The following is an 11,764-nucleotide window of genomic DNA, read 5'->3' on the forward strand; positions in this document are numbered from 1 at the left end:
ACTACTTATAGAAATCGAACTTGTCGTGCTCGGTTCCTGTCTTCACTTGCGAGGCGTAGGCCTCATCTAAATCACTCTGCAAAATCATGTATCTGTTCTTTCTGACGGCGCGCAAACCGGCTTCTTGCATGATGGCAGCAATGACAGCACCGGAGAGTGGATCATTACGGACGATCAATGAGTCTAAGTCGACTTCCGGCGCCAACGACATCTTGGATGCAACTGTGGAGAAAATCAACCGTCTCTCTCTACGGTCCTTCAACGAGGGGAATTCGATTTTTCTGTCCAAACGACCTGGTCTCAACAAGGCTGGATCCAATGTATCTGCTCTATTAGTAGCCATTATGACCTTCACGGTAGAGGTCTGGTCAAAACCGTCCATTTGATTCAACAACTCCAACAAGATTCTCTGAACCTCTCTATCAGCACCGGTCTGAGCATCGAATCTCTTGGTGGCAATGGCGTCGATCTCATCGATGAAAATGATAGCAGGAGAGTTTTCTCTGGCCAAGCGGAACACGTCACGGACCATTCTAGGACCCTCACCCAAGTACTTCTGGACGAACTCTGAACCATTGATACGAATGAATGATGCAGTGGTCGAGTTTGCAACAGCCTTCACCAACATGGTTTTACCAGTACCTGGAGGGCCATAAAGCAACACACCACGAGGAGGATCAATACCGATTTGCGAGTACAAATCACCCTGGGTCAAGGGCAACTCCACAGCCTCTCTGATCTCCTGTTTCTGCATGTCCAAACCACCCACGTCTGCATAGGTGACGTCTGGCTTCTGGTTATCTCCTACAATTGCAATGGACGAATCAGCCTCCGGAGGCAAGATATCGACCAAAGCGTTCGAGTGACGATGCAAAGCCACCGAAGAAGATGGTTTCAATAATTCGCGATCCAACGTGGAGAGAATACGGACCGCATAGTTGGATCCCGTAGTGCTGGACACAATGCCCGAATTCTCATCGATTGGCTCCAAAAATTGGCCAATGACAAGCGGAACAGACCGAATCCGTTTCACCTCTTCCTGTGCAAGTGCCAATTCCCGCTTCAAGTGGCGTTGTTCATCTTTGACGTAATTTTCCTGTAACCGGAGAAGATCCAAGTCTTTCTGCAATCTCTTCAATTTCAAGAACACATCGTCGTCATGCAAACCTGCGGTGGTTGAGTACGGCGTGTCCTTGGATGATTTGGTATGGGGGAGGGCCAACGCTGGTGTGGGGAGGATTCCGAGTTCTTCCATTTTTTTTCTCGGAGCGCGAATAGGGAGCAGACGGAGCTTTATAGAGTTTTCAAGTGCGGGGTAACAATTGTGTGGTTACCTCGGGAGGATTTCGTCGCTGCAGAATGTGATTGGAATTGGTTGTTGTAGTAGTTGTTATATGGTGGTAGAAGTATGGGATAAAGTGTGGCGCTGCCTGCAGGACAACCTGAAGAAAAGAACAATAGACAGATCTGGGAATCTTCTTGTGGGAGTTGTTCTTCGATTTGTTTCGAAATTGAAATTGTTGATTTTCAATGGTGATTTGGCTAGGATTCGGTCGACATGTGTGGCATTCAGCATCAGTGTAGATTTATCTGGTGGCAAAGAACGGAGTTTGAACAGTGAGAAATCAAAGTTGTTTTTGGAAGTTGAGATTCAGTTTCTCGCAAAATTCTTTGAAGTAAATCGTGGTTCGTCACTGTCGGATGTTATTCGTCTGGCTGTTGTAGATATGATTACTTGCCCGTTTTAGCGCCAACGTCACAGCCACCCCAAAACTTCTCTAAGCTCAAGATGATTTTTTTAAATAAAAGGATACCAAACCCCGATTCAAAAGGAGGTGCATATCAGATGTTGCAGTTGAAGGTATCGCTGGCTCAAAAGCCCTTGATGAATAAGTCATCATGCCTTGTGTTAGCCTCGATCGACAATCCATGCTCGTTCGCCAAATGTAACAAACAAATGAAGCAGAAACTGGTGGACAAGTCTTTTTTCTCTTCTGGGCGGTACAACCCGCCAATGGATCCCACCACATCTTTAAAAGTCTTCTCCCGAACAGGAACAAGCGCAGTGCTTAGATCTTCAACAGGCTCTTGTTCGTCTTCCTTGATTGTTTTCCAGAGATTATCTTTGAGAAGCTTCACATCCACTCGTTTTGCAACCCTGGAGAAATTGACATATTCAGGCCGCATCTTCTTGGCGCCAGTTACAAGTTGACCTTCAAAATCATCCTTTTTGTCTTCATCATGTATCAATGAAGCATTGGCGTCTCCTAGGGCGTCGTTGAAGTCAATGCCGCCGAAGTTATCGTTGTCATAGTCGTCCATTTCTGCCATGTGAAACGATACAGCGAGCTTCTCTTGTCGTTCCTCTTCTTCCCTTTCCTTCTCTCTTTCTACATACTTCTCTGCAAAGTATTTCTCGTCTGTGTATGTTCTGTTTGCTTCAGCGTCATTCCTATCGCCCATGAATTTCTTTTTCCTAGAAAAGGTGACGATGGTCTTGGAAGGCTTAATAAATAGGTTCACAAGACGTTGCGAGTTGAACTGGATATCATCGGGCAAGATATGAAGATCTGTGCTCTTCCTCTCCTCAGGCTTTCTAGTGATAAGAAACTGATTTCGTGGTTTCACAAACATGTTCTCGATGAAATCTGGATCATCGTCCGAGAAAAAGTCAATGGTCACAGCTTCTTTCTTTTTCTTCTTTGTTGTTTCAGCCAGGGGGGTTGTTGCACGCGATGCATTCTTCGGTTCATCTATTTTCTTTGCCTGTTTCAACATAGAAATTTTCCAATGCTCGGGGCCTCGCCAATTCGTTTTCATCTTGTCATCGAAATAGGCCATAAGATCTTGGTCCATGACCTTTTCAGTTGTGACGCTGTCTTCGAGTGACAAATTGGCAAAATCTAAGGCTTGTGCGATCGGGCCATCAATTCCGGAAGGCTCATTGAGATATTGATTCCCATTTACCTCTCCGTTCTCGTTCTCAGTGCCGAAATCGAGATCAGGATCTAGACCTAAGTTTAAGTCAATGTCGTCCCCTAAATCATAGTCTCCACCAGGTGTATCAATGGCAGGTGTTTCGGCTTCTTTCTCTGCCTGGGCCAGAAACTTACTGTTTACGTCTCCAAGCACAGCCTTCGCTTTATTGACATCGTTCAATACCTCTTTTAGTTCCTTTATAGATGGGCAAAGGGAAAACTCGCTCAAATCTTGCGAGATTCCAAAAAGCATACTTTGGAGTTTGGAACAATCGACTATGGGCTGATCTATTTCCATTTCTTTGGGTGCATTGTCTTGCTCCAACCGGAGTGAAGAGGTATTAGTATTAGAATTTGTTGTAGCATCGAAAACAACACGACCAGATGAGTCAATATTGAGCGTATTGAGAAGCAAGCTTTTAGCTCCACCTTCATCGAAGTCTGCAAGCGCCTTTTTAAACAATGGATCTATTGCAAGTTCTTGGTCTAACTTTTGGATTTGGATAGATTCGAAAGGTACAAGAGTTGACTCGACAATCCTGTTGATTCTACGCTCCTTTTTTTTTCCAGTGGCATTGCCCTCTTCGTCTTCTTCCTGATCCGATCCATTTCCATCTGCATTCTCTAGTTGTAGTTGCCCTTTTTTAGTAGCTAAACCACTCAACAATTTACCAGTTTCGGAGGCAGCCGATTCAACACGACTAGAGTAAATTTTTACACATCCATCTAGAGTTGCAGAGGCTCGCTGGAAATTGATATTCTCGCCATCTTTGATCACATTCAAGTCATGGAAATAGTCGATTAAAGCAAATTGCCATGAATTTTTCAGCGTAATCTTGTTATCAGTCGATAGTTTGATCCATTCCTCGAAATTAGACATAATTGTAGACTTGTTCTCATGGAAATGAATGGCATCTTCTCCGAATGAAGAGTTGGCGACGTCCTCATTCCTCTGGACGAACATTTCACCTCGGCTAACATGGCGAGCTCCCGAAGGCTTTCTTTTCGATGCTGATGGCGCTCTGCCGGAGATCAGCCGTCCTTTGTGCGATAGATCATGGAGATACGATGCTGTATTATGTGATGGTTGCTGACCCGACCGTTTTTTGGGAAGGAGTGATGACATTCCATAAAACCACTCAGTAAGATCTCTTTATTAAGATTAAATGCCAGTATTGGCAAAAACCGGGTATGGGTGGGATGCTTTCAGAGTCAATACAGCGATGACACAAAACAACAAAATAAAAGCACTAAAGTTGCTCTGGACCAACCGAGTTTTCGACAGTATAAGTAAAATCAATCAAAGTACGCGTTTGTAGCTTTAAATAGAGCGAATTTATGTTGTAGCCGTTGTTGGAGCCAATGTTATTGTTTGTGAAGAACAACAATTTTACCTCAGAAACGAGTAATTAGAGCGCCCAGTGTTGACAGAAGTCTGTTATTGAGAAAGGCTGAGATTTTGTGGTATCCAATTGCCAAAAAAAGATTTTTGGAGTCGAATTCTGGTGTTGTTGTAGTGTTTACTGTTGATCTGATGAAATTGTGGAGAGCGGGACCAAATTTGCGAGAAATCAATAGACCGATAAAATTGAAAAAATGAACAATTCAATTTCGCTGCACTCTATGTTACGAAAATCATTTGCGTTTTGGTTATTAAGTATAGTAAGTCAAGCTTAATCAATGGTTTTCTCAGCCAAGAGCATGCATAATCAATGAAGCTCATTATAAATCAGAAACACGCGGTTTCAATTTTTTTGTTTATATGGTATGTATTAATTGTGTGAAAATTCGCAAATCCTCAGCAGAGAGTTAATTGTTAGATGGACCCAATCAAACCTTTAACAGTCAAGATATCTTAGAAAATATTGGATTATCACGTTACAGCAGCTATGGAAGTGTTAGAAATCATAAATATGGGAACCTACCAGGTGCAATGGGTGCAAGAGAGGACCATTTCTGAACCAAAGGACTGGCATAATCATGACCGATCAGAAAGTCCTCAAAAATGCGATGCTAAAATGAGACAGCTCTTTGGAAGTGGAACTCCCGATAAGGTGACAATGTCATAAGTGCAAGAATACAAGGCTTCTCGTTTTCAAGTAAGGTGAGCAACGTGACAGAAACAAATCAACCACACTACTTCTTCCGTCTCTTCTTTCCCTGATTGTTAATCCTATCAATCTCATCTTGAGATATGCGGATTCCGTTTCTGGTGTTCTTTCCGACACTATTGATCCGAAGTCCTCTATCACGCATCTTGTTTGTTCTCTTTTTACCAGAACCAAGTCTATCGCTCGCAAGAGTAGCACCACGACCTTGGTCCAAGACTCTGGTTTCACCTTTCTTGACTTTGGACAAAACAATGCCTGCTTCCTTGGCTTCTTTCTCATAATCTGCCACACGCCGATCTCTAGCTTGGATCATTCCTTTACGGATACTCATGGGCATCTTTTCCAATGTCTTCGGGAGGCCACCAGTGCCTGAGTTTGTGGCCAGGACTGTACGGATTCGGTGGTCCAAGATTCGTCTACGAGCATTTCCGATTGGTGCTTCATAGTCTAATGTTTGAAGAGTGAGGTCTGCACCCGAGTTCTCAGCATGATGGGCCAAAATATGCGATTCGCTCAAGAGACGCTGAAGCTTGAGGTCGTTGTCGACGTTTTCAGCATCTTCAGCAGCTGCCTGCTGTCTCTGTTTGCGGGTAAGTTTATCGATTCGTTCTTGTTTGGCCTGTAATTCTAAAATCGTTGGCGCTCGCCCCGAACGAGCCAAGTTTTTATCTCTTTTGTTAAATGTGTGCAGCTGGCTGGGCTCACCGCCTAGACGTACCACCTTTGGTTCTGTGACCTTTCTAGGAGTCACCAGTTGGCTTTTTTTGACCGTGAAAATCTGATCAATAGCTTCGTCTTCATCGCTTTTACTGCCAGATTCACTGCCTTCACCAAGTTCGCTTTCACTGCTGTCGCTTTCACTGTCTTGACCAGAAAAGCCACCGAAATCTTCACTTTCCTCGCTTTCTCCAGCTTGAGTTTTGTCTTCAAAGCCTAGGGACGCAAGAGAGCCAAACTGGCGTTCGAAATTGCGACGCTGGATTTCAAGGGCGTCGGAATAGTCGTCTTTCATTTGTTGAAGATCAGATGCGATGAGATGCGATGCGATGCGATGAGATGCGATAAGATGCGATGAGGTAATGAGAGATGAGATGAAGTCAGATGCGATGACCCATGCAATGAGAATAGTGAACGACAGGTTCTCGGCAAGGGAATTCTCTTTGAATCAGATTAGCAGAATACAAGTGAGTAGAACTCTGATAAGTATCTGATAGGCAAGTGACAGAATCTGGGGTAGTATAAAACTGAGAAACTTTCTGACAAACCAAGAAACAAACATGAGGTGAGGCCAAAGGCTCAATAAATTCCGAAAATGAGAATCATTATTAGTAGAATATACATTGTTATAGTATTAATTTTGAAGAATGCGTTCTGATCTTGGAAGGAAGGAGACCAAATAATCATGTGTGTTCCTTCAATATCAATAGAACTAAGGCTTCTGGAAATTCATAGTTCCAAATCTGTTAATGAAAAACATATTCTTTAGGAATTTGTTATGCACGAGCTTGATCATATTGAATCCAGTTTGTTAGGTTACTAATAGTTTAACTGATTTATTACTTAGAAAAGAGTAGATAGTGATTGATCTCTTAACACAAACGGGCGGGCCAAGCCTGCCTTTTTAAATCCAAAAATTAATAGCATCCCAGTCTGTGACCCTTCAGCTAGGCGTCGCAGGTCGGTTTACACCTACCTGTACACCTAACAACCGTGCTCCAGATCGAGACTTCCTAGTTTGGTCAGCTGACGTAAGCAGTCTAAGGTCTACCTAACAGTTCAAGTTGATAAAAAGTAACATCTTCAAGATTAAAATACACCATATTATTCAATAGCTCCAAAGCAAACGCAATCGAGGAATTTTGCTTATGTTGGTTTCTTATGAACCTCAAATCCCGGTTGAGCTCCCCACATCCTTCTCTTTCCGTTCTGCAGTACCTAATACGTAGAGAATGACCAAATTTAGAGGCTGCATCGATATTCACGCTGGGCAAGTAAAGCAGATCGTGGGTGGATCCCTCAATTCAGATGATGTTGCTCCTACGAGTGAAACGAAAGAGAACTTCGTCTCCACACAGCCGTCCTCATTTTACGCCAAATTATACCAGGAAAATGATGTTCAGGGCTGCCATGTGATCAAATTGGGATCAAACCCCGCCAATGATGAGGCTGCCAAATTGGCGTGTCAAACTTGGCCTGAAAAACTTCAAGTTGGAGGAGGAATCAATGACACAAATGCTTTGGAATGGTTGGATGTTCACCAGGCTTCACAGATCATTGTGACCAGTTGGCTTTTCACAAAAGATACACACGGATGCACAGTTTTGGACTGGACTCGTTTGGAGAAAATCCTGACGCTTGTGGGTAAGGATAGGCTTGTTGTGGACTTAAGCTGTAGGAGAGTTAAAATGGCCGACTCACAGACTTCAAACGGGCGCTGGGCAGTCGCAATCAACAAGTGGCAGACACTTACTGACAGTGAGCTTTCTGCAGACCTTTTAGCCCGTGTGGCTAAGTACTGTGGCGAAATTTTGGTTCACGCAGCTGATGTGGAAGGTTTGTGCAATGGAATCGACGAAGCGTTAGTCCAAAAGCTCGGAGAATGGTGTCCCGCTGCTTTGAATGGCAGAATCGTGTATGCTGGAGGAGCCAAGCTGGTTGCAGACTTGGAATTGGTGAACAAGTTGAGCGACGGGAAGGTCGACCTTACCTATGGAAGCGCTTTGGACATTTTCGGCGGAAAGATGGTGAAATTCGCCGATGTTGTTGAGTGGAACAAGACGCATTGAGTAGAATTTGAAAACGTGGTCGAAGTCGATTCTCGAATTATAAGCTCCTCATTTTAGCCTTGAGGAGAATCAAACATATAGACGCAGTAATGACATGAGAAACCACAAAAATACGTAAAATATACATTTATTAGGGAATAATGGATCACGATTACTATTTGGAAGACGGATCGACAGAGCTATTGCCCTATTGAGCCTTACTGTTCAGTTTCTACACAAGTTCGAGCCATGTCAAATAATCCCCAGCAATACTGTCTTGATCTTCAACCTGAATCGACCTATAAAAGTGTTTCTATGCTATATGATCTCAATTTTGTAGAGAGATTGTGGAAGCAGACCACTCATAAAACCCCATAGATAATGCATGATAGACCATCCATTGTGCACAATCAAATCCATGTGTCAGAAACAAGGAAACAGATCAAATGAGACTGTAACAGAGAGTGACTATGATACAGAAAAGTAAAATACAATTATTTAATTATAATGACTATTGAAAATTAATTGTTTCGTGGAATGCTTGATGATGTAGTAGAGATGTTGTGGAGTTGAAACCAGCTAAGCTTCGAACTCAAACACTGTCTCGACTTTTTGACGGATTCAGAATCCTTCATGGTTTTTATTTGTGAAGAACTGATTTGCCAGCTGACGAGTTTTTTCGCCATTGGCCTGATGATGTATCAATTGAATAGAAACCAAACCGGCATTCGGCTCTGTTCATCATTGCATACATGGTTCTTAAGAAAACTCATCATTAAAGTTTTGACTTAATCTGAACTCGCTTCTGATCTTGTATGGTCACGTCAGGCGGTACCTAGTCAGGCTGTGTCCATAACGTTCCTATCAGCTTGAAAAGAATCCAATATGGGATTTTGAAATGTAATCTTTCATAGACGTGTTTAAGTCTTTGAGGAGAGAATAATTCAGTATTTTGAATTATTGTTATCTGTAAAATGGTTGTAGAAATTAGATATTCGTAGGATGAACAAGTAGTACAAAAACAGAGAACTGGGTGCGAGATTGGCTCCTTTTATGTTCCACAGAAGTGAATGCATGACCAAAGATTTCGTGGGGACGTCATCTCGGCATATCTGAAAATTGATCCGGATTTGTGTCAATTAGATCCGTCATAGCTACAAAAAATATGCCAGAATATTATGCCATAGTGATATACCGTGGAGCGATTGTAGATTGAGTCTAGATCAAGTTAAAATTAAGCTCATAGTTAAATTGACGTTACCTATTGAGAAAAAGCAGAAACATTTAGTTTGCAATGTTTGTTCATTCTACAGATTCGACAGACTCGTGGTAGATTGCAGAAATGGCATATTTTCGATGCATTGACCACTAAAGCACGTTTAAGCTAAAGTTAGAATTGTAAGTCCTCAATTCGAACATTTATCAACAAATTGGGGAAATCATAGTTCTTTGATTTCAGGTTATAAGCTCGATTTTGATAAACTAAGGATCGTAATCGAAATGAAGCCGGTAAATTGTACAAACTAAAAAGTTCACCAACACGATTTGTTTTATGGTTCAGTGGTGGTTGGCGTAAGATATGAAATCGAATTTGAGTAGCCTTTGATGCTTAAGTGGTTGCTGTAGCTCACATGAAAATAGTCACCGCCTTTATAGGGACAGAAGCAATCATTTTCCCTTAGGAGAACTGCTTTTAGAAAATCAATCAATCTGAATAGCCCCTCTTTCCTACACATTTGATCCTGATCTCTTCGCTCACTCTCACTACGAATGCAACGGTGAATTTTCCCAAACACCCATTCAATCACATAATCATCAAAAGATTCAAAAATAGGCCAAACACATACAATCATAAGCAGAAACAGTTTTGTCAATTCCCATTGTAAGCTCAACGTTCCTAAACCTAAGACCTTTGCACACGTCCGACAGACTCATTTGCAGAGACAAAATCACCAAAATCAATAATACATACTATCACATGATTATTATATGGGAATCCTCGTCAATATGAGGTCCGTCTTTCTATTATACAATTATTTACCACCCAGAGCTACCGAAGCCTTCGCCGTATGCATATCCATTGTTTGGAGAATCACCGTCGCGAGCAGGCGAGCGACCGTATGTGGTAAGCGCACCAGCGGCGGCATCATTGGCCTCCACAGAGTCCTTGTTAAGCTCTACAGCAATACCCGCAAGCTTTAATTGCAATGTTTCAATTCCACGCACAACCACCTCATTGGGCGGCAAATTGCCCACAGTTTCCAAATCAACATAGTAATTAGAGGGAACTGCAGTGTAGTCAAAGTTTGCATCGGGATCAGGGGCCTCCTCCCATTCACAATTGGCCAGCTTCGGCCACTCTGCATCTGCATCCACCTCGTACCAATAATCAGTATGTTTGAGCTTATTCCATGGGTCATACTCAAAGCCGATGGCCGCACAAGGCAGCCACTTAGCATGCTCCTTCGCAATTCCCTTCTTGGCAATACACGTAAGCCGAAGCTCTTGATGTTTTCTCAACTTACAGATCAACGGCCCGCGCTGTTGTGCATCGCGAATAACGGGGTCACCCAACCGCAGACCGTTGTGAAACTTGGCGAGATCCGACGCGTATACATTCATGGTGCTGTCCGAGTCACAACGCGCAGCAAGCTCGAGTTTCACCGAGCAATTGGGACAGTATTGGTCACAAGTACAATCTCGTGAGTAAGAGAGGTTCTCGATACCCTCCGAAATGAGAGGAATCAACCCCAACCTGTGCAGGAGCAATTCATCTGCAAGAACGGAGGTATTAGTATCAATTTCGACCAAATCGATGGCCAAAGTAGGCACTTCTGCTAACATGATTCTACGAATGGAGTTTGCGACGGAGAGATCAACACCACGTAAGATGAAGTCCACGTGGTCCTGCTCAGTCTGACGGATCGTCACGCGCGGGCCCAGGTCCGCGTCAATATCCATTTTTTGAGGCTGTTTTTGGATGTTGTTGGTGAAGTGAATGAGTAGTGAGTGAGATAGTGGTGGTTGGAGGGAACTTTTTCAGGAGGTACGGGTGTAGGTAAAAAATGACATTAGATGGATGAAAGGGGGTACCCGGGGCTTTAGATATAATTTAGAAAAAATCTAACGGATTCTACCTTGACTTTTGTTTCATTGGAGTTTTTGGAACATGTTGGCTTGAATGGATCAAATTAGTGAAAGACGGAAATGAAATGATGTATCAGATGGATGAATCAAGAGCTAAAAAAGATACCTCCAAAATGAAGAAACTACTTATTAGATGACAGACTCGCTTTACCGTTTTGTTTGATGTGGCACTTGTCGTACATGGTTGAAGTATTGTCTGAACCCAGACCAAGAACCATAATCTTCTACTTTGTCAATGTGTCGAGTATAGCGTTGAACTTACTCCGTTTTATGAACTTGACATTTGTAGTTTTTAGCTTTTTTTTTGTAATCAAGAAGCTCCATAATTCCAGAGTGCTGAATCGGTCGCCTCCAAAATGATCTCCTTGATAATTTTCGCCATTTTCAATGGAATCCTTTACAATTATTGACGAAGGTCTCAGAATTCCCATCAATGAGTGAATGTCTGCATGATCGAGGACCTTTCGATCGTATGAACTACTCTCAGAGAAGAACTAGAAGCAAAAATGACAAAGTAGTCTCATGAAACAATTGAAAGTGCAACCCGGCTTGCATATTTGTGTTCTCGTCGTCTCATTGCAGTTTTCATACGTCAAGTCCGTTGAAATCTATCGTTCACCATGAACTCCCTTCTAAATCTTGTAAAGTGCAATTATGATGCCTTAAATAAATAACAAGCGACAATTTTACTCAATTGATTTAATTTTCATCTTCATTCAGATTTTCATCCTGTCTACCGTACCCCAGATTAGCTCCATTCTAT

The 11,764-nt window shown here is 42.6% G+C and overlaps 5 protein-coding genes across 5 annotated transcripts; 1 reads left to right on the top strand and 4 right to left on the bottom strand.

The window, feature by feature from the left end:
- Window position 1: 1 nt before the first annotated feature.
- On the bottom strand, window positions 2-1,255 carry PUMCH_001554 (uncharacterized protein; the record flags this gene model as incomplete). The annotated part of the gene is made up of 1 exon (XM_063020599.1): window positions 2-1,255. One exon carries the CDS (start codon window positions 1,253-1,255, stop codon window positions 2-4), a length of 1,254 nt encoding a protein of 417 aa, XP_062876669.1.
- Window positions 1,256-1,872: 617 nt separating this feature from the next.
- Window positions 1,873-4,104, bottom strand: PUMCH_001555 (uncharacterized protein; the record flags this gene model as incomplete). Its single annotated transcript, XM_063020600.1, has 1 exon — window positions 1,873-4,104. One exon carries the CDS (start codon window positions 4,102-4,104, stop codon window positions 1,873-1,875), a length of 2,232 nt encoding a protein of 743 aa, XP_062876670.1.
- A 1,010-nt stretch (window positions 4,105-5,114) lies between these two features.
- PUMCH_001556 (uncharacterized protein) lies at window positions 5,115-6,101 on the bottom strand (the record flags this gene model as incomplete). The annotated part of the gene is made up of 1 exon (XM_063020601.1): window positions 5,115-6,101. One exon carries the CDS (start codon window positions 6,099-6,101, stop codon window positions 5,115-5,117), a length of 987 nt encoding a protein of 328 aa, XP_062876671.1.
- A 937-nt stretch (window positions 6,102-7,038) lies between these two features.
- PUMCH_001557 (uncharacterized protein) lies at window positions 7,039-7,875 on the top strand (the record flags this gene model as incomplete). The annotated part of the gene is made up of 1 exon (XM_063020602.1): window positions 7,039-7,875. One exon carries the CDS (start codon window positions 7,039-7,041, stop codon window positions 7,873-7,875), a length of 837 nt encoding a protein of 278 aa, XP_062876672.1.
- Window positions 7,876-9,891: 2,016 nt separating this feature from the next.
- On the bottom strand, window positions 9,892-10,815 carry PUMCH_001558 (uncharacterized protein; the record flags this gene model as incomplete). Its single annotated transcript, XM_063020603.1, has 1 exon — window positions 9,892-10,815. One exon carries the CDS (start codon window positions 10,813-10,815, stop codon window positions 9,892-9,894), a length of 924 nt encoding a protein of 307 aa, XP_062876673.1.
- Window positions 10,816-11,764: the final 949 nt, after the last annotated feature.

The sequence above is a fragment of the Australozyma saopauloensis genome, chromosome 2, assembly GCF_035610405.1.
Source record: "Australozyma saopauloensis chromosome 2, complete sequence".
Taxonomy (NCBI): Eukaryota; Fungi; Ascomycota; class Pichiomycetes; order Serinales; family Metschnikowiaceae; genus Australozyma; species Australozyma saopauloensis.